The sequence below is a fragment of the Triturus cristatus genome, chromosome 3_2 (genome assembly GCF_964204655.1).
Source record: "Triturus cristatus chromosome 3_2, aTriCri1.1, whole genome shotgun sequence".
Taxonomy (NCBI): Eukaryota; Metazoa; Chordata; class Amphibia; order Caudata; family Salamandridae; genus Triturus; species Triturus cristatus.
Window position 1 is genome coordinate 108,780,158 of NC_140584.1, and position 23,335 is coordinate 108,803,492.

The 23,335-nt window shown below is 46.4% G+C and overlaps 1 protein-coding gene across 1 annotated transcript in view; it reads left to right on the plus strand.

Moving 5' to 3' along the window:
• NCKAP5 (NCK associated protein 5) overlaps positions 1 to 23,335 on the plus strand; it is a 704,458-nt gene that overhangs the window by 248,240 nt on the left and 432,883 nt on the right. The window contains exon 3 of the mRNA XM_085647329.1: positions 17,096 to 17,229. Within this exon, the coding sequence (XP_085503455.1) occupies positions 17,096 to 17,229 (134 nt within the window). The remainder of the gene's footprint in view (positions 1 to 17,095; positions 17,230 to 23,335) is intronic.

Sequence of the window (23,335 nt, forward strand, 5' to 3'; positions counted from 1 at the left end):
AAGAAAGAGGTGCGAGTGATGCACTCTGGCACTGACCACAACCCAACCCCAAATAGTATAAACCAGGGTGCAACACCCACACCAAGTTATTTTGGGCCAAATGCAAAATTCCTGGTGTTAGATGAACTTTCTTTCCTCCTGGGGGACATATGTGGGTGATCCAACTGATACCAACCCCCTGCCTGCCCCCCTGGGGGTAGAAAGACACTATTGCCCCTTCTGAGACGGGATTCGACTCTGTGCCAGGGTAGGCTGCCCCCTCCTTTTGTTTGTTTTGCCACAATTTTTAAATTCTTGGTGTTTAGTGGACTTTCTGCCCCACACGGTGGAGCCGATTGGGTGTGAATACCCCTATCCACCACCCGAGGAGGGGCTGAAAGTCTATTGGGCCGCGGGGCGGGGAGAACACGGGTCCAAGCCCAATTGGACAGCTTCCCCATTCTTCTGGGGAAGGGGGGCAGACTGTGGGTAATCACCCCATCTGCCCTTAAGAGTGGGCAGAAATACTGTTGCTTCTTTTTTGGGGGTGACGGCATAGCCATGCGCATGGTGGGCTGTCGCCTCCCCCGATATATTTTTGCAAAACTTTCCCAGGTGTCCAGTGGGCTTTCTGTCTCCCTACAGATTGGGGCTAATCACGCCCCATAAGCCCTCCCGGGGGCAGAAAGACTGATGCTGCAGTTGTTGAAGTGGGAGCATGGTCATCGCCATGATGGTCAGCTCCACCCCTAATTTATTTTCTTCTTCCCTGGTGCCTAGTGTTCTTTACCCCATAGGGGTCCCTGGGGGTGGCAGAAAGACTGAATTTATCGGGGGTGGTGGTGGACTACAAACCCTAAGTGAGCCTAAGAGGCAATTCCTCTATTTCCCTGGGCCTAGTGGGTGGATCCCTGCTGGGGATTGCTCTTGTGTGGCGATCCCCAAGCAGAAATCCACTGAGCAGGGATATCATTGGAAAGTGGAGGTTCTCCCTTTTCGAACGAATCAGTGCTCCAGGGGTCTGAGATATGCCCCGAGCACTGACGCAGTGAAAATAAAATGAGCCCATTTACTTTCACTTTGCTGTAATGACATCAGCAAGCTGATCATCTTTGCAGCAATTAAAACAAGCATTGGAAATGCAATAGGTCTCACATTTGTTGCAGTTGGATTTATTGGCATTGTAAATGGTAATTTGTTTTTCTCACTAATAGGTTTTGTATTTGTTGGGGCTATTGGCATTGTAAATGAAAGAGTGCATGCTATCAAAGTATGTCTGTTAGAAATCCCAAAACACAATAAGGTGTTAAGTAGGGTCACCACGTTTTGCTCTGCAAATCGTGCAAGGTGAAAATAGCACAGACAAGCGGCAGAGCAGACAACATACCTAGTTGTTGCCAGTCCAGTGTGGCCCCTCTGTGACATTGCAGCCTGAAAGACAAGAGTCGCTAAAGTGACTAGTTAGACGGGCTGCTTTATTGTATGTACCCTGCTGCGACTTTCGGTTCTTTACCCAAAAAGGCCAACAGTGCAATAAGGAAGTAATCCGTAAAGGGCAAACTGTTAGGCTCTAAAGTGAATGTGAATGTTTAGCAGACCCCCCTGAACTTGCTTCCTTTAAGTTATTTTCACAAATGGGGACGGCTGCGTGTTTTTTCATCAGAATGCAACTGGCAGGCTCTGCGCATGTGACATTTTGCCTGCTTCTGTCAAGTATTTGTTTACACAAAGGGATGCAGCATGCTTCCATCACAGCAGACTTACTTAGAAGCCCTCTGAGCACCACAGTGAGAGAGGGAGCTGTGATTTGAGAATGTCTGCTGGGATAAAGAACGCATGGCATAGTTCCCACATTTTTCTGTCAAATTAATTGAACTGTGGTGGCTGAAACGTTCATATCTTTTTTTAGGAACGTGGTCATACACCACACAGGGTGTTAAGATAGGGCATGGTGTCCTGCCATCACCTCTGTTCTTTGACACACTACTGCTTCTGCCACAATAGAGCGCGACTTCGCAATTGATTAAGAGTGCAAATTTGCCATCAATTAAGTTGTGTTTTCTTAAGTAGTTTCTGCATAGCACATTGGTTGCCATGTCGTTGGCATGTGGGCAATGGGGCTATAAAATGTTAGCCAGTAAAAAAAGCCCCCGTCTCCAAATTTGCAGCTGTCTGCATTCTTCTGAGTACTAAAGCTAACAAAGTTAAAATTGGCATATACAAAAGAATAAGGAGAATGTTGCAGAAATAATTTTTCGCTTATCAGATCTTGGCCCTTCCAGAGCTGAAAAAAGTAAACAAATGGGCAATAATTTTTTTCCCAGGGAAAAATTGCAACTCTATAATGGCATGCAAACCCTTCACATGGACTTTTAGGCAGGGAAAACTCACCAGTACTTCCCACCACTCTCGACATCTCTGAGCTGCCCCCCGCTCACATGTGCCCATGTGGAGATTATGTCCTGGCATAAAATGGCTCTTCTTCAAGTCCGAAGGAAAAATATGCAGAACAGTAATAACTCCACCGCATTACCTCCTCATACGTTCTTTACTGTAGTTTCGTTCTCTTTACTCACCACATACTATTTAAGCAGAAGACGGTCGGGTTACAACAAACACATTGACACTTCCTGGTGCGGTTTCAAGTTGGCAGTCATCTTGAACAAGCAGTTACGTTGCATTACTGTTATGTTTTGTGAAAAAAAGTTTATCCCAGAACAGAAGTGAGCAATTCATTTACATACAGATAAGTCAGCGCCATTTTAAAATATGGCTACCTTCACGCAAGAACGTTAAAGGATGCTTCGGAATGGTAAACTGCTGCTGTATTAAGGTTGGAAACTGTAAAAGGTTATTTTGGAATGAAGAGTAATAAGTCACATTAAAGTAAGAAAATAATAAGTTTTAAAATGGATTCTAAAAAGGTTGTAAAATCATTTGCATGTGGGCAGAAAGTGAGGCTAGGTTCACAGGGGATTGTTTACAAACCGGCTCACTCCGTGCGCACTAAGAGTTCATCGCACAGCATTTGTGTCGGCGGCCGTCTGATTAAGGGAAATGCTGCGTTTGTGTCGGAGGGTGGTGGGAGGACAGAAGCAGAGACGGCGTAAAGTAACCTTTTTGAAGAAAAGAAGTTCTCTCAAAAACAACTGATAAAGAAAGTATGTGTAAGGAGACTGTGCTTAATCGGTGCTCCATAGCCTTGATGGAAGTGAGGTGTTTGATGCGTGAACAACTTAGGAGGCAGCAAAGAAGAGCGTTGCAGGAGTAAACCAATGGTAAGTAGCAGGCGGGAATAAAGTAGTTTTGTTGAATACAACAGGTCTTGCCGACAGCGCATGCGCTCTGCCTAGGCTCGACCTAAAAAACTCTCAGGCTGCTCAGGAAGCTCTTCCCGAGCTGCCTGAGTTGCAAATAACATAAAAGACTCCGTCTGGAACAAAGCACTAGAGGGGCCTTGACATGCCCCCCAAGTGTGAACTTTCTTACCAATATTTCCCCTGAAAACTTAACACACTTTGTATTCAAAAGGCACAAACATTGCCAGCATCAGACTGGTTAAAGGAGAATGTGTTTTTCAGCCGCTTTTACTTTTCCTGCAAGAGGTTTCCTGTTTAAACCGGTCTCCTGTTGGTGAAATTTACACTAAATCTCGCACCCACAAAATGTCTCAAAATTCACATATAATAAGGCAAAGGTCTTCAAACTTTGTGGCACTGAGCCCCCCTAAGCTAAATATTTTGAAGTCGGGCCCCCCTCCAAACATTTATGGCAAGGACTGCAGGAGCTGAAATGACAGAGATGAGCGCAGGGGCTTGGACTTGAGACCATTTTAGGGACACTTTTTCTGTAGTTCATTATGTACAGTAATGTGAGACTTATAATAGAGTAAATGCTCGAACAATAATAGAATATGATCAACAAACACTGCTCCCCATAATTGGGAGGGTTGTGAGCCCCACACACTCTTGCGCCCCAATGCAACACCACCTGCTTTACTAATGATAGCTTAATTCCTGTAGTAGCAGTCTGTCTCGCGTGCCTCTCCCCAACCCCTTCCCCTCCATGCCTGGCCTTTACATCTTGACATAGGCTCTCTATCCCTTTCAAAATAGCTTCCACACATTGTCCCCTCTGCAGCATTGGTTCCCTCTACTCGAATACTAGAAAGGAATATGAGCCCTAATGTCCTTTTTGTAAAGACACCCTTTCTCTACCAGGGGAACTCACCCTAGCTGCAAACCATACAATGCAAATCCTGACTTGCTTTGGATAGTAAACCCCAGCATAACACTTTGCATCAGGTTTGCCGTACAAAAGTAAAGCAAACCTGTTGCAAAGCACTTGTAAATCTGGGTCCAAGAGCAGCACTGTGCAGCCTTGCATTACATTTGGGTTCAATCCAGTCCAATTTGTGATTTGCACTGGATTGTAAATACTAACACCCTTTGCGTCAAGTAGGTGTTAAAAAAAGTAACCTAAACCTGATACAAAGTCTTTGTAAATCTGGGCCTCAATCATTTGCTGCAGCCTGTCTTATGCTGTGTGTCATTATAAAATAATCTCTGAACCATTGCACAATTGGTTTATGAATTTTTATTGGTTTTTGAATTTGTTCTCTGTAAATGTATACTTGTATATTAATGCAATTTATGCCTATATGAGATTGTCATATGTCTGAAAATACAAGATTGCATGGATTTTAAACACAAGACTTTTTGATAAAAAAAATGTTTTTATAATAATTTCCCATAGTTGGATATATTTCTTTATATAAGGAAAATGTTCGTGGCTGGTGCCGGATACATACCTGCAGTCCCACTCAGGGTAGAGACGAGTGGCCTGAGGGCCCACGAGACTGAGACACCAAAAGGGCTGTGACTGGGCACTCCTGATATGTCAGCCTCTATGATTATGGCGCTATCGCCTGTGCCTGCGTGTATAACTGTTTATAAATGCCAATAAAAATGTTTTACAAAAAAAAATTAAGGAAAATTTCCGTTTTGTTTAAAAATTGTGCTGCAATTATAAAATGTGGATATTATGTTTTTTGTTGTAAATGAGGTATTTTGTTTTTAATGTTCCAATGGTGTTTAGATGATCCCATGCAAGGTACCTATATCACATGATCTGTTTAGATTGTATTAGCCTAGAACAAGTATTTTTCTCCCTTTTTAAGCAGAAAAGGGATTTCTTTTTCTTGGTGCTTTGCATACCCGCCCCTTTTCTCAAGATTAGGGTATCTCCCTCATATTTCCGAATAATTATAAAATAATGACACCTTTGCAGTGCTTTCTGGCAAAGACAGGGGCCTTGTAGCACTATAAAAGCAAAAGCCACTATTCTCGATTCTGTGACTCTGGCCATACACATAAATATCTGCAGTGATTGCACTAACCTACTGAGATTTCATCCTGTAAGAGTGCATTTCCCACAGGATAACTGGCCTGTGTTTTTCATCTAAAGCGTGTACATTATTTTATATGCAGTTAACATCAAACCAGCTACTGAATATTTTTTTTGTTCCTTGCATGCTGGTAATTCACCCTGCCACCACAATAACTGACCTCTGCCCCATTACACTTGTAATCACAGTTCCCATGCTTTTTTAATGCCCTTTGGCTGCATGCAAATGAAAATAGCCTGGAAACGGGACAAATAAACAAGTTCGCGCTTCCAGGTCATCTTCATTTACAAGATTAACTGAGACATTTGCTCCCCCCACCCTCCTAATGCGTCCATGGACCCCCACCTGAACCCCCCCCCCCCCGCCCCAAGTATGAAGAACTCTGTAATAAGGTATGTGAATTTCACAAGATTTAACCAATTTAGAAAAACAGCCTGGGTCTTAAATGTATCTAAGAATGCATGAAATATTTTTTTTATCCATTACCATGGATAACCAGACAATAATATATTGCATGTTGCTGTGTAGATATGGACATAGCTTGAATTGGCCAAGTACATTGTTTTACACAGACATCATTTACCTGCACCTTTTGGGGATTTTCATCAAAAGCTCTAGCTAAAATAACTTTGCAACGACCTCCTATTCTACCTGTGTTTTAAAATAGAAAGAGATAACCCAACAAACTAAGACTGCTAGATATGGAATACATCTTAACAACAAGCATTGGCAAAGCCAATGGGTCTGGCGTTGGCTGCTGAACGCTTGGCTCTGCTAATGCTAAATATGTTTGTAAATGCTTTTTGTACAAACGCACAAAATGGCTCCAACAGGTCTGCCGAAATCTTGGGACAACTCATTGCGGGGAGGCTTATAGGATATTAAAATATGATACCAGCCTCCCTATTGTGTACTCACTTTCCCGATATTTATTCTCTATGTGGTGTGTTCGTTCAACTGTACTAAAATCTAGTCTGGTTCAATTGGATTCTTAACTTTAAACAATTTTTATTCTTTTTTATCGCATAAAATTGAGTCGTTTTATATACATTCATGCTTTTACCCAGACCTTTTAGGTATTGCACTGTCCAGCACTTTATCTCATTTTGTATAACAAAACTGTATGAAATGTGTTGCTTTTTTTAAACTAATGTACTTTTATGACCAGAACGACCGAAATAAAGATACTTTGAACTTGAACAAACGCACAAAGGCATGCAAACTACCATTGTATAAAAGCCAAAATGCATGTTTTTGAATCTAAAAGTACCAGTAGTCCATTGCACGGAAGGGGATTCCTGATTATGCGGATCTGGACATAGCGCAAGTAGAGAATGCAGTCATTCACAGTTAGATAAGCCAGTGGCTGAAGTAGGCTGACCCTGTTCCCCCAATGCTGTATGTTGTGATGGGCAAAAGCAAAATGTGTATGACACTACAGCAGACCAATGGACGTAGACGCCTGAGTGAAAGCCCCTATAAGTAAATATAGTATATGTAATTTTATTAAGTAAAAAAGGTGTTGGCTAATGCCAGACCCAAAATTGATGGCACAGTGTGAGGGAAAGGAGAGTCTTTTGCAAAGGATTCCAGTTGAGACAATTTGCACCCATCGAGGACTCAGCAACTGATTCCATTATGAATAAAACTTCATTCTCTGTTTATGTTTACTTGGTGTTTTTGTGCCTTTCAAGTGCTCACAAAGAGATATCAAATGATGCTTCGTTTTGTAGAGACCACAAATGGGCCTCAGATGTATAGAAGGGCCGTGAGTCAACAAAAATTGATTCATCAAAATGTTGGTGCCAGCATTTCTTTTAACTACTCAGAGTTTCTTTATGTTACTTTCCACACTTCCAGTTTCGCTCATTGATGTCTTCGGAGACATGGAGCATCTTCCAGTCAAAACTAGAAGGAATTGTCTCCACTGCTTAGAAGCAACTGCAGACCCATTTTGGCTGTTTTGGGCCTCATTGGTAAAGTGTAGCTTGAGGTAGAGCCAGCGTAGGACCCATGTCTTCCCGCTGTGAGATACTAATTAAGGCATTGACAAGTGATACATGAAAATGCAGTCCAGCATGAACCAAGACGTCTTAGCAATATAATCAACCTCAGATACCCAGATCATTTTCTCCCTCTCCTCTGCTGCTGCTAATTCTCCTTCCATTCTCAAACTTGGACTTGGGCGAGTCGCTGATTGGATGCAGACCAATCTCCTGAAATTAAACGGAGACAAAACTGAAGTGCTCATCCTAGGTAAGCAAAAACATCTCTGGGGTCCTTTACACTGGCCGGCTGAAATGGGTCCCGTACCTATTCCAGTGACTCATGCCCGCAATCTCGGTTTTATAGTGGATGACTCTCTCTCCATGCGTCAGCAGGTGGTGAAGGTAGCGGCCACCTGTTTTTCCATCTTAGGTTGGCTACGTAAAATCTTAGGGGTGCTCCCAGAAGGTTCCAGACGCCAGGTGGTCCAGGCCTTGGTCACCTCTCGCCTGGACTATGGCAATGTACTTTATCTTGGCATCACTCAGGAGCTGCTGCGAAAACTTCAGCTGGTACAGAACTCTGCAGCTCGCCTCCTCTGTAAGGTTCTGTGGAAATCTTCAATCTCCCCTTTTCTCAATGACCTTCATTGGCTTCGCATCACTCACCGAATCAAATTTAAGGCCCTCTGCTTTCTGCATAAAATCAAGCAAGGGCGCGCCCCTGGCTATCTCATGGCCCTTGCTCAACCTTATTCCCCCTCTCGCACTCTCAGATCGTCCACTCAGGGCAATTTTAGGACCCCTCATTTCAAACTGTCCAGAATGGGCGGCTGTTCTTTTTCCTGTATCGCCCCCAAACTGTGGAACTCTCTCCCGTCCACACTGAAATTGGAACCATCTCTCATCAAATTCCGCAAGGACTTAAAAACCTGGCTCTTCTCCGCACAACTTCATTGATGTTCTTTATGAATCTACTGGCACCGGGAGACCCCTTGTGGGTAGCTGCGCGCCCTATAAATTCAACACCAAATACCAAATACCAAATGTGCTCGACCTTATAAATCCTAAGGTGTGCGCTGCAGCATGAGTCCTGTCCTGCGCAAGCTTGCAACCTTTGTCATATCATCCCTCTCCCACTTAAGAGGCACGGAGACAAAAAAAGTGATTGATGGAATATGTTGAACCTGTTTTATAGTGGCTGAGTTGACCTAGAAACCAATAGAATGAAGTGTTTCGGAGGACTTTCCAGTGTTTAGGAAGCTTTACTTCATGCTTAGACACCAATATCTTTTTATTGGAATAGATGGACGACTGGGGACGGTTGTTTTGGTGTGGATATTGCCATCTGTTGAAAGATTCAATTTAATATTCTATTGAACGATTCAGTTTGATATTTTATGTTGTGGAGCCTTCTGCTCATAAATGGGCACATACAATAATGCATGTGGTTATTATCACACACTCAACTCAAGACTCTCCCTCCATTAGAATAAGAAACAATAATCTAATAATTGCTAAGGAATTTATAGACCTAAAACCCATTATTGAGGTGGTGCGTTGCCTTACATTGAATGTCATTTCAAAATATGTCCAACATTTTCCTTGTAGTGGTCTCTTTTTCTGTAGATTAGCTATAGACAATGTGTTAAGGTCCACTGGGCAACGCGTCACATCCAGCAGACCTTTTTATCCATATTAGATTTCCGAAATTAAAGAGGCCTGCACTTGAGGGTTCGCTGCATGGAGGAGTAGGGGTAAGAACATGTGTAATAAGAAAGCCATCTACAACTTGATTTCCCTACTTATAATGGATAATACACAAACAGATCCTAAATGCACAACTGAATTTGAGATTTCACTGAAATTTCCAGGTATGTTCATGGAAATTTACCCAAGTCATAGATTTCTAAGAGTGCTCTCCTGACACTAAACCTACTCCTACTGATTATGCACTGCATAGACAATGTAGGAGAGCAAGTTTTTTTGGTAGTGTGCATCAATGTGTTTAGCCTGCTGCAACTCTATGCACACATGCCCCCTGATCTTGACATTGGGAGCCAAAAGCTGGGATTTACACTCAGATGTGTGATTAGCTTAACCCTCTATTTCCCCCTTCTGTTCTGTGTAACCATTCTTGTTTTCTTAAATTGGTTTATTACTTTTTGTTTTATAAATGGAAACACATTACATTCAAAAGAGAAAATCTGGAAACATGCATGTGATGTATATTATTATGAAATTATTATCAAAAGAAAAAGCATACTTATGGGTCAAGTAGCTCTCAGGCAACTGTCTGTGGTTTTGCAAATATTCTATATAAATGTGTGGTTAAACACTTCAGAGTCTAACTCACTTTTGAAATTCTATACTCTTTAAACTTTATCACACAAATAGTTATTCCAATTCCTGCACTAAAATGGTGGTGCCTGTTCTGCTCAAATTTGAGAGTGTTAATCGGCTTCTTTTTTCTTATCCTCTATTTCTATTGTTACGTTTCTGGCTTCGTGTTGTTAATGTGACCAGAAGCCTTCTATACATCCTGATTGAAATGAGATGTTATTGAAGAATTCTTGATGTTTGCCCTTCAAGGTATAGTGCATCATATTTCAGAATCATTTATAATCAAAGTTGCCATTCACTGTTAAGGACCAAGTCCTAGCACTTTGCTGCTGTCACAATCCTTCAATCCAATTGTGACCACCTCTTTAGATCCCGCTGTAATACGATCGTTAGAAGTGGTGGAGGGCAGCAAAAGATGCTATTTGCTTATAATACAATTGGTGAAATTCCTCTCCTCGCTATCATCTCAAGCCAGACTGTCTTCTGGAAACAGCTGAAGACATATTATTTAGGTCTGGATGTAGTCAATTTCCCATCACTGCTGTCCTCACTTTTGGATGATGCGTCTTATTCAGTGGCGGCGGACATGGATCTGGCGGTGACGGGGCGAGGGGCAAAGAGGGGGAAAAAAGAAAAAAGACACTTATCTCCTCTCCGCTCTGTCCCACGTCGTCTCTCCTCCATGTCCCCGAAGAGGAAGCAGCCAGGCTCCCCTGAGACAAACACAACCCTGCAATGCCACTTGTGATTAGCTCCACAAAGCCAATCACAGCGCTGCATTGTAATGTTGTGATTGGTCTGAGCGCAGTAGTTAGGCTCTCAGACCGGGGCTGGGGGCGTTGGCATGTTCTCCTCCCAGGCCGTAATTTCATCCTGGGTGGAGAACATTCTAAGTGTTGCATGAGTGTTTGGCCGGCCCGAGCCGGCCGGCCAAAGCATCATTTGCACTTCAGTGTGCTCACTACTCCTCCCCGCCCCTACTCTGAGAGCAGAGCAGCCCCAACTCGCCCCCATGCTGCTGCAGCAGGAACAAATAAAATGATAATAACATCAAGTTATTATTTTATTTTCTTTCACTGCTGCAAAGCAGTTAGTGGGGCACCGCTCCTCCACCTTAGCCGAGCAGCCGCCACTGCTCTTCTTATGATCCTACAGCATAACATTCACCCAAGCTCTACACTTGGTATCTGAAAGAAACACGTTAGTTAGATTCCTCACCTTAGAATATCCCCAGGCGTCAGACTGGATCCGGAAGATTTTTGTAGCAATACCCCTTGCGCGTCGCTAGGCTTCGTCTGCGGCTCCGCGTCCGTCGTTGGCATCGTGTGCCGGAATGACGTCGTCGGAGTACTTAGACGCCGCCCTCACGCGCTGACATCAGTTCTTCTTTTTTCCGCGCCAGTAAGCGCCGATCCGGGAGAGCTACCCCTTTTAGTCATTTTTTGACTAAATCTTTTGACTCTTTTTGGTCACTTTATCGACTCTGGTGCCGGTAGGATGCCTGGTTTCAAGGCCTGCGACGACTGTCACCGACTGATGTCGGTGACCGATCACCACCGCCGGTGCCTGTACTGTCTGGGGCCCGACCACGACGCGGAGTCGTGTTCCGATTGTATGGCCCTGACCTCGAAAGCTAGGCGGGGGCGATCCCGTAAGCTTCTCGAGCTTCGCCACTCGGCTCCGCACCCCTCTCGATCCCGGTCCAGGAGGAGGTCCAAGGATTGGTCGTGGAGCCGCAGCCGTCATCATTGCTCATCTGGCTCGAAGTCCTTGGGTAAGTCGAAGCGATCCAAGAAGTCCAAGAGGCGACACCGCTCTTCGGACTCCCCACGACGGTCGCGCGACTCGGCCGAGGCTCAGGGTGGTCCCACCCCCGCGGCTCCATCGGAGCCGCAGGCGCCACGCACGTCCCCATACCCGCCGGTCCCTGGGACTGACGCGACGCCGGCGGAGGTCAGTGCCTTCCTCTCGGCCATGAGGAGCCTGGCCCCGCCGTCGACGCCCACCGGCGTGCCTTCGGGCCCCGCGGACTCCACTGGGCGACCTTGCGCGCCTGCGGCTCCGGCCCCGGCGCCGTCGGAGGCTCCGGCCCCGACGCCGCAGGTCCCCGAGGGGCCCATGCCTGGGCCCCCGTCGACGCCGGTCGACCTCGTCACGCCTCCTCCGCCGGCGTCGCCACCGGTGCCACCTCCGACGCCGACTCCGGTCGACGTCGTTCCACGGTTTAGCCCCTGTCCGGACCCGGCGCCGGTGCGGCGCCGCTCGACGCCGCATCCGACGCCGCATCCGACGCCGCTGGAGACACATTTTGTCTATCGTCCGGCTCCGATCATTCCTCCTGTTTACCAGAAATCGGATGACGGAGGCGACTGGGAGGGGTCTGAGGACCCTATGGCCGTTCAGGCTCAACTTTCGCAGGACTGGGCAGATGAACTGGGGGAGGCCAGTGGTCTGAATACCTCACCGGACACTGGATTCATCTCTCCTCCGACTGGCTTCGGAGGAGGGTGCAGCTTTTTCTGTGGTGCTGCGCAAGGCGGGCGTAGCCCTTGGGCTTGAGCTTCCTGCCGTGGCTGTGAGGACTAACATCCTCACTGAGATGCTTCAGTCTGCAGCAAGCTCCACTGAGCCTCTGCTGCAGTTCAATCTGGCCCTCATTGACGTTCTGCAGGGCACTTGGTCCAAGCCCTCCACGGTTCCTCCTGTGGATAGGAACGTTGCCAGGCGCCACCGCCCTGCTCCAGGCGACCCCAGTTTTCTGTCCCAACACCCCACCCCCGAGAGCCTGGTTATCCAGGCCTCTACCTCCCAATCCTCCTTCCCGTCCGCTCCTCCGGACCGGGATTCCAAGAGACTTGAACAGTTTGGTAAGAAGCTGTTCTCCTCGCTCAGTTTGGGCCTGTGGTCTTTGAACACCGCCTGTCTCTTGGACCGTTATTCCCACTCTCTGTGGGATACGGTGGAGGACGTGCTGCCCCTGTGCCCGGAGGAGGCCCAGGCGCGACTTTCCCAAGCTCAGGCCGATGGGAGAGATGCAGCACGCCATGCAATCCGATGTGGGCTCGACACTACGGACTCGCTGGGTAGGGCAATTTCTACCACGGTGGCACTTCGACGTCACGCCTGGCTGCGGTCCACGTCATTTTCAGGGGATGTCCAGAGCACTCTCATGGACATGCCTTTTGATGGCACTCGCCTTTTTGGTGAGAAAGCGGACAGTGCGCTGGCTCGCTTCAAGGACTCCCGGGCTACGGCCAAGTCCTTGGGCTTCTCGGCCCCGCGGCCACAAACTTCCGCTTTTCGCTCCTTTCGTGGCCAAGGAAGGGGCACCTCCTCATGTCCGCCTAGCCACCGGCCGCAGAACCAACCTGCTCGAGGTCGTGGACGTGGTTTCCGCCGAGGCGGTACTGGAGTCCACATCCACCCCGGCAGCATTCGCCTCAAAGCCTTCCTAGTCCGAGCTTTCAGGCCCATTCCTCGCCAGTGGGGGGCAGAGTTCGCCATCACCTGCTCCACTGGCGTACCATCACTTCGGACAGGTGGGTGCTGCAAATCGTCCGAAGGGGCAACTCTCTCCCCTTCGAGACGACCCCTCCAGCCATGCCACCGCAGCACCGCCGTATCTCGGAGGATCATTTGCATCTTCTGCGAGAGGAAGTTTCGGCCCTCTTGGCCAAAGAGACCGTTCAGCGCGTTCCGAGCCCAGAAGTAGGTCGTGGTTGTTATTCCCACTACTTTCTGGTTCCCAAGAAGGGCAAAGGGGGCCTACGCCCTATCGTGGACCTCAGGAACGTCAATGCCTTCCTCCGGAAGGAACGGTTCAAAATGTTGACTTTGGCTCAGGTTCTAGCTGCCCTAGACCCTGGAGGCTAGATGGTAGCGTTGGACTTGCAGGACGCATATTTCCACATCCCCGTCCTGCTGGCCCACCGGCGTTACCTGCGGTTCACGGTGGGTCAGGAGCACTTTCAGTTCACCGTGCTCCCCTTCGGCCTTACCAGTGCCCCTCGGGTGTTCACAAAAGTGATGGCGGTGGTCGGGGCTCATCTGCGCAGATCAGGGGTTCCAGTCTTCCCCTATCTCGACGACTGGTTGTTGAAGGCGGGCTCGCCCCAGGCAATCGTCTCCCACCTCCAGACTATGGCGGATCTCCTGCATTTGCTGGGGTTTTCCATCAACGTGCCGAAGTCACACTTGAGCCGCTCTCAGAAGCTCCTCTTCATCGGAGCGGTTCTCGATTTGGTGCAGTTCCGGGTTTATCCTCCGGAACAGCGGGTCCGGGATATTCAGGCCCTGATTCCCATCTTTCGGCCTCTATCCTGGGTTTCGGTCAGGCTAGTGTTGCGGCTTCTGGGACTGATGGCCTCCTGCATCCTACTAGTGCATCACGCCAGGCGGCGCATGCGGGCTCTGCAGTGGGACCTGAAGTTTCAGTGGGCCCAGCATCACGGCAACCTGTCCGACCATGTCTTGATCTCGGAGGGCACTGCACAGCAGTTGCAGTGGTGGCTCACGGACCGCGATTGGGTCACAGGCAAGAGACTCTCCCTACCCCTACCGGAGCATGTCGTAGTGACGGATGCGTCCCTCCTGGGATGGGGTGGCCATATGGGAGAGGCGGAGATCAGAGGCCTCTGGTCTCCGGCGGAGTCTCGCCTCCACATCAACTTGTTGGAGCTGAGAGCGATCCGACTTGCACTGAAAGCCTTCCTTCCCTCTGTCAGGGGAAGTGTTGTGCAGGTGTTCACGGACAACACCACTGCCATGTGGTATTGCAACAAACAGGGCGGGGTGGGGTCGTGGACCCTTTGTCAGGAGGCTCTGCGCCTCTGGACATGGCTGGAACACCAGGGCGTCACCCTAGTGGTTCAACATCTGGCGGGCTCTCTGAACGCCAGAGCAGACGAACTCAGCCGCCGGTGCATGATGGATCACGAATGGCGTCTGAACTCAGAAGTGGCGCAAGGTCTCTCTCAGCAGTGGGGAGAGCCTTGGTTAGATCTATTCGCCACCGATGAGAACGCGCATTGTCAGCAGATCTGCGCGTTGGAATTTCCAAGGCGGCACTCGCTAGGTGACGCTTTTCGTCGCGAGTGGAGTTGCGGTCTGTTGTATGCCTTTCCGCCTATACCACTTCTGCCCAGAGTGCTGAAGAAGATCAGGCACGACCGGGCCCAAGTCATCTTGGTGGCTCCGGATTGGGCACGAAGGTACTGGTATCCCGAGCTACTCAGTATGTTGAACGATCATCCGATACGCCTGCCCCTTCGGGAGGATCTTCTGTCACAGCAGCAGGGGACGGTCCTCCACTCGAACCTGTCCAGCCTCCACCTACATGCGTGGAGATTGAGCGGCGGCAGTTGATGCCATTTGACTTGCCTCCTGAAGTCTGTGATATCATTCTGGCAGCCAGGCGTCCCTCCACAAAGACGGTATACGCCTGCCAGTGGAACAAATTTGTGGCATGCTGCACAGCAAAGGCTGTGGATCCCCTTTCCGCCCCTCTTTCTGAGGTTCTCCTCTTTCTTCTTTCTTCTTTCTTTGGCCCAGCAGGGCTCTGCCTTGGGCGCCTTGAAAGGTTATCTTGCTGCACTCTCTGCCTTCTTACGGCTTCCTGATCAGCCTTCTCTTTTCAAGTCCCCTGTAGTTTCACGCTTTCTTAAAGGCATTACTCACACGTTCCCTCCTGTCCCTTTCATAATGCCTCAGTGGGACTTGAATCTTGTTCTCACATTTCTGATGTGCGCTCCCTTGGAGCCTCTTCACAATTGTCCTCTTCGTCTTCTGACTCTTAAGACTGCTTTTCTGGTAGCCATCACCTCGGCTAGACGGGTGAGTGAGCTCCAGGCTCTATCGTCCAAGCCTCCTTTTCTCTCTGTTCATCCGGACAAGGTTGTCCTTCGGCCTCGTCCTTCCTTTCTACCGAAAGTGGTGACCTCCTTTCATCTTGGGCAATCTGTCACCTTGCCCACCTTCTTTCCGCCTCCGCATCCTTCCAAAGAGGAAGAGAGGCTCCACCGTCTGGACTCAAAACGTGCGCTCTCCTTTTATTTGGACCGCACAAAACAGTTTCGGGTGGACGACCAACTTTTCGTTGGATACGTGGGTGCTAAGAAGGGGAAAGCTGTGCACAAACGGACCATCTCCCGGTGGGTCGTATTGTGCATAAAAATCTGTTAATCCTTGGCAAAAAAGGACCCTCCTGTTGGGCTGCGAGCCCATTCTACTCGGGCCACAGCGGCTACTACTGCTTTGGGACGGGGAGTCCCTTTGCAGGACATCTGTCAGGCGGCAACGTGGGCTTCGCTACACACGTTTGCCAGGCATTATTGCCTAGACAGCCAAGTCCGGAGGGATGGCTTCTTTGGCCGTTCTGTCCTCCAGGACTTTCTGGTGTGATCTTGGTTCGCAGACCCACCACCGGGGTTGGTATTGCTTGGGTATCTATTCTAAGGTGAGGAATCTAACTAACGTCTTACTTTCAGATGAACAAGTTACTTATCTTCGGTAACGAGGTATCTGTAAGAAACATTAGTTAGTTAGATTCCTCACCGACCCACCCAGCCCCCCGTTCTGCGAACTGACATCTAGGGTTAAGGTTATCCTTTTCAGGCCCCTAGACTTTTTTTCACCAGTGTCGGTCTCTTGCATGGCTCTGCGTTCCTGGCGCGGAAAGCTATGTACAAGAACTGACGTCAGCACGCGAGGGCGGCGTCTAAGTACTCCGACGACGTCATTCCGGCGCACGACGCCAACGACGGACGCGGAGCCGCAGACGACGCCTAGCGACGCGCAATGGGTATTGCTACAAAAATCTTCCGGATCCAGTCTGACGCCTGGGGATATTCTAAGGTGAGGAATCTAACTAACTAATGTTTCTTACAGATACCTCGTTACCGAAGGTAAGTAACTTGTTCTTATGGTGCTAAAGACATGCAAAAGTCAGTCAAAATCAAGCAGATGGAGTAACTCAATATTTGATAAACATGAGTAAACAATAGTTGAAAAATAAGGTTGATGTGTTAGGTCTACTTTCTGAGTTTCAGTCAATGACCTATGCATGTTAAGTGAATAAAGTATCACTCTAGTGAACCAGACCTAAAATCGGTTATTTCAAGTTCACTTCCTATAGATCTACAATGTGTTTAGACAAATTGCATAATTTAAAACCAGCCATGTAATATAACATACAATAACAAAATGATTGTGCTAATTCTGCATGGAATTCTTGCATGCTAGAAACGTTAAGTGGTTTGTGTAAGTAGAAACAAAATTATTGCTGATTGCGGTGTATTTATATACTTTCCAGGAAGCATGGTTAAAAAATATAACATCTCAAACCGATCAAATTTTGTAACATGGTGTCCTTTTTTTTTTCCAGCGTGAGAAGCTGATACACGAGTTGGAAGAAGAGAGACGTTTGAGACTTGAATGTGAAAAAAGATTACGGGAGGTAACCCTGGAGTCTGACCGCAGCAAGGCTCAAATGCACGACCTGCAACAGCAGTTTGCCAGGTATGAGCTCTCGCGACTCTAAATGCAAATACAGTAATACCTTCTGATTGAGGGCAGCGAGCCTAGCCGCGGAGGGTTACTTAACGTCAGGCGGTGAAGTGCGACAATTACAGCACTCCAATAGCCCTAATGGAAAATGGCACTTATCGCGCAACCACATGTAATTCATACATTCTCGGGTGATTAGTAATGCGCCACAGTTACACTCGGCGGAGTTCTAGAATTAAGGTCTGTCCTGCCATTTTTCTCCAGGTAGAATTAACCCCTTCACTGCTGGGGTGCGTGAGCACCCCCTCTGCCTTAGGGTCGCTTTTAAACTTGCTCTGAGTCAAACTCGCTTCTGTTTTAGATCTGTGATTATATGCACTTTGTCAAAAACAGACTTTATTAGTTTTAAAAATATGGCCTCAGGTTAGTGAATGGATTCATGTGGTAATATTGCTCCCGCAGTGGGAAGAGATGTAAATCAGAATACAATATACTTAAGAGAGAATTGCAGCTGGTTCATTGAAAGAGGGAAGAGACGGCAAAGCACTTCAAATGGGAACAGTTGGAAAGTATTCTGCAAATTCAAGGGCAGATTTACATGAAAGTGCCGCAGCGCGACACCGCAAGCCCTTAGGCTGCACCACGCTGCGGCACTTTCAAAGCACAGGAATGCAACATATTTACAATATTATGTCGCATTCATGTGCTCTCCTCTGCGCTGGCACACAAACAACTGCCATGCGCCGGCACAGGCACCCTTGCACCATGGTGCAAGGATACCTGCATTATGGGGAAATTATTTTTGTGCAGGAAGGCGCACCTTCCTGCTCAATAACAATCACTAGAGGTGTTTTCCTCTTTCAATGCGTGCTGTAGAATGCAGCACGCATTGAAAGAGGAAAAAAACGAGGAGAAATAAAAACATTTCTCCTCGTTGCGCCTCGCTGCGCCATCCCTAGGTTGGCGTAGCATTCTGACGCATTCCCAGGTTTACGATTCCTCGTAAATCTGGAAATGTGTCAGGTTCCATGGGTTTTGCGTGGGAACACCCACAGCAACACCCATGGACCGTCCCTTTCACACAAAGTGCTGCGTGTAAAGAGGCCATATTTACAAGGACTGGGAAAGTCATGCTGGGTGGCTTTTCCTGTCCTTGTAAATATGTGGCAGTAAAATGCGCCGCCAGTGTGTCACAAAAAGCGACCCACAGGTGGCGCAAGGGGGCTTGTAAATCTGCCCCTCAGAGAGTAAGAACTCTATCGGATGAAGGAATAAAAATATTATTTGTAGCAAAAGATTTATGAAAGGTGCAACCTTCTTAGGAAATACCCGATAAAAATGAAATGATATTAGCAGAAAATAAGACTGAGTCAAGAGGGTCTTAGGGGAATAGGGGGACTTTGCAGCCCAGTGATCAAGTTGCTATTTAGAAAACAGAAAACCTAGATTCTAATTCTAGTTTCATATCATGGACAACTTTGTGATCCTGAGCAAATCACTTCTTTCCCCCCAGTGCCTCATTTGCCATCTGTGCCAGTGTTGGGAAGCCATTAAAACATGCTATCAAACAGGAAGGTTAAGCACTATATAGACAATACCATTTTTGCTAGTGTGCAAGTCTGCGTATTCAGTCATTCTTTCACAATAGTTTGTGAGCCAGGAAGATTAAGGGCATAAACTTACCGTCAGAGAATGACAAGCTTGCCAGATGGAAATGAAAAAAAGAACATTTAATATATTTGAAGAGCACAAAAGAAAGCCAAATATTTCAAAAATTCCAGCAGAATTTAAAGAGGCATGTTGAACAAAAAGCACTATCAGATGGTAGTAGTACGATAAATGAAGTCGTAAGTTTAGAGTTCTCTATATGCAATGTTTCCATTGAACCCAGTCCCAATAAATCACTTGGAAGTGAGTCTAAAGGATCTTTGGGCCTTATGTACAAAGCCATTTTGTGGTTGCGAAGCCTGCGATTTGTTATATTTAAGGCTCCCTGTTTTCCGTTTTTACAGATTTTTACAGATAGATACAGACAGAAAACAATGTGTTTTCTGTCTGCATTTGTTTTTAAAAGTGGATAGATACCGAAAATTGTGCTTCTTTTAAGTGACTCACCCAGCTGTCTTTTATGAATTGTAGCCTACCAGCTGAGCAGATTGGACAGCATGGAAAATTAAAAAACAGGATGAATTTTCTTGAAATAATTGCATATGTCAACATACATTTGTGGTATAATGCAAATATTTAGTGGGTTTATTGTTACGTAAGATTTGTCAGCTTAAATACCTAAATCACGACTAAACTCAAGGTATGAGTGCGTATCCTGTCAGTTAAATAAATATGGAAATTTACAGTTTTACAACTTCATTTATTCACAAAACACAAACAAATATGGATAAATACAGATAAAATGGGCAAAAAATGAATATGGATAAATACAGAAGGAAATGTAAAAAATAAATACCATAAAACCGGGAGCCCGAGTTATATTACAGGGCTTGCGACCTCAAAATGCTTTTTTATTATGTACGAAACTTAATTATTTTCTGATTCAGTAACACATTACCAAATCGTTAAATGGATTTTGGAACTCATAAGGAGTCATTATATGGAAGGGCTGTGTTTAGGGTGTCCCTTGCAAACAGCAATTTATTAAGGTGTATATAAAATTTTGCCGTCGAATTCTGACCGCAAAAACTGAAATATTACTGACATCTCAAAGAAGATGATAACAATGCCTCTATGTCTGACAATGCAATATTTGCCCATGAATAATGGCCCAGTTGACAGTAGCCAGTGGAAAACAAAAGCATGCATTTCAGAGGGAGCTTGCATCTTCACCAATGTAGACATCTCTGCATCCACACCATGCTGATTGACATTCAGACCTAAGTCATGGATTTTTAATGTAATCCATACATTGTTGCACTATTCATCTGTGATCCTTTCATATAAATATTTGTCGTTGTTTAATGTGCTACTAGGAATCTGGATGCATGCCTCGTAAACCACTGTACAATATTATTAAGATCTATGAAGGTTGTACCAGCATGAACAAACAAACAAACACCCAAGACACCTGAAATCAAAATCAAAATAGACAGAGGTGGTTCCAGAATATGTGCAGTATGTTTTCTGACTAATGAGATGGATATAGAAATATACAGATGTACATAAAACTAGGATAGATATGCATCTGTTACATGGGCTTTCCTCATGGAGACTCATTGTTCTGTACTCCGATCAGTAACCACACCACATTTTAACCCTTTCGATGCGCATGATGGAGCGGTTCCGTCATGCGCATCGGTTGCGCTGTGTGGATGACGGAACCGCTCCGTCATGGCCCTGCCCGCGCACAAACCCTTCAGCACAGCGCGGTAATCCGCGCCGCGCTGAAGGGGTTAAAAAGGCCTCGAAAATGCCCCTATTTACAATAGTAGGAAATAATTAGGAGGTCATTACGATGACGAGCAGAATCATTCCGCCCGACACCGCTTCCATCATGGGACCGCAGGTCGGAGCCTTTACAGCTGCATCATAATCAGCCCCTAGGTGTGATACAACATGCTGAAGTTCACAAGTTATGACGACGTGTGGAACTTTAACTTCCCCTGTGCACTGCCCACAACCTTCTACATGTTACAACAGGGGCAATCCCAACTAGCACCACCAATGGCATCCCTGGTGACAACACACATCGCATCTACGCACCCCTCAGCAGTGAAATCACCTAAGCCACATACAATGTCTATTTTCACATTTCTTCTCTGAGGGAATGACTTCTTGTTTCTGTATGTGTACATTTGTTGGACAGGTATTGAGGGTGGCACTGTGGCTCTCCGTTTATATTGTATATGCAAGAGGGGATGTATATCTGGTGAGCGTCACTGTAACACTCATATTTATCTGTAACACTCATGCATTTCTCAATGCACAGAAATGACATCAGAAATGACATCATCCCTTACGTCACTGGTGGAATTTTATATATCATGACAATTCTGATCAGTAAAAACATAACCACTTGCTTATAGAAAACAAAGCCTTATCTACATGTCGAAGTGGTACTGTATACTTTGTCGTCAGTTAATGCCTGTTTGGATATTCATTTCTAGTGACTGTCATCGCAGCTTCCTTTAAAATCAGTATATATTCATGAACATCTGGTGGTATTACATATTGCATTGACATTCTCATCATCAATGACATGACTGAAACTCATCAATAGGTGTCCATCGAGGGGACACCTACATGCTGATAATATACTGCAACCCTCTATCTAAAATAACTCGGTGTGAGACTATGTATTACTAAAGACTGTGACTTTATGATTCACAAAGAGCCTCCACACTCGTGGCAGAGGCCCCGCACTCAAGGCGTGAGGCCCACACTCGTGGAGGGAACTCGGCACTGCAGTTTCTCATGGCGGAGGTCCCCCAACGATTGTGAAGGAGGCAAGCACCACGAGTGCGGGCTCCTCGCCACAAGTGCAGGGCCTCTACCACGAGTGCGCGCTCCTCCCCACTGCTGCGGGGTCTCCGACACTAGTGCGAGCCCCGGCCATAAGTGCGGAGGCCCTGTGTGAATCAGGCCCTGTATCTGCAGCAATCTTACTTCTCCATGTACACATCATTTATGATAACAGTACTCCACTCTCAGACATGCATTCAAAGTATTGTTGGAATTGATTTAATGGTGATGTGGCCTGTTATGTCACTGTTGATTGCTTTCGTTATATAATTTATGATGTCATCTTTGACATTGTGTGCATTGGCACATTGGCACGGTCAGTGCATTCGAGAGGTATGGTGCTTGATGCATCATATTCAGAACATTTCAGTAGTTATAGTCATTGGCTCATACCACAGTGCCCCTTTAGTTGCATATTATTAAGGAGATTTTAATATTTATATACTGTGGGTAGTAACAGATTTTAGCAACGAACAAGAACTTCCTTGAACAATACTTTTGTTAAGACACACTTGGGCAAGCACCTGCAATTTGCCTGCAGAGCCTACAGCTTATATTCAAAAGATGCTTTTTGTAATTCCTAGTCAAATGGCTGATATTATGCACAATATTTTCAGATGTTATGTACATACATAATTTTGACAATTCCCTACTTTTTATTGGCTTTCTAAGGCTTGATTTACACATGTATCAGGAGATTTATAGTACATACCATCAATAGGATGGCTCAGTGAGTTAAATACTCACTGATAAACCATGTGGTGATGTGCAGGTAACATTTCAAATGCCAGAAAAGCTGACTTAGGGGCCTATTACGTGTCGGTTGTAAGGTCCCTGACATCAGGTCGGAGGCCTTACAACGGACATCGTCGGTTTCAATTCCAACAGGCTGATTATGATACAGCCGGTCGAAAATATAACCGGCCGGTCATTCGGCTGGCTTACGACTGTCTCAAGAAGCCCGTCGTCCAGTCAGAACCAGCCTGTAATCCAAATGGACGGCAGTTTATGCCATTCGCATTACGATGCACGGTTTCCGGCAAGGTTTCCATGCTGGCCTTTCCGACATGGAAACCCTGTCGGAAAGCATGTTTGGGAGCCCAGGGGACCCCTTTCCCTTGCGGCCTCTGGTTGCAGGCCATGCCCCCCTGTTAATCCCTGCAACTTGTCGCAGGCACCTTGGTGCCTGCCGCTGGGTGCACATATTAACACCACCTCCCATTTCCCTTTATGAGCATGAGCATCTGCTATGAACGGTTTATGGCCGTAACACATGGTCGCATAGGGAAATGTCAGAATGCGACTGAACAGTGTTCAGTCGCATCATAATGAGGCAGTCGGGACTGCCGAAGGGAGGTAGGTCAGTCCCGTTTCTGAGACGGCGTCCGCCCGACATCGTAATAGGCCCCTAAGCCTTTCAATTATTTCGAAAAGGGTAAATTGAGTGCCATTAAATTGTAAGTTTGTAACTGCTGTTAGAAGCACCAGTAGTGCACTATGAAGCACTGTATGAAGACTAGTTATTATTAACACCTCATTGTATTGCAAACTGATGTCTTGGGCAATGTTTAAATTTTATAATAGAGACCCACAACAGCATCTGAAAATGAACTCTCCTTGCCAGTAGCAGAGCACTGTTCTGTTC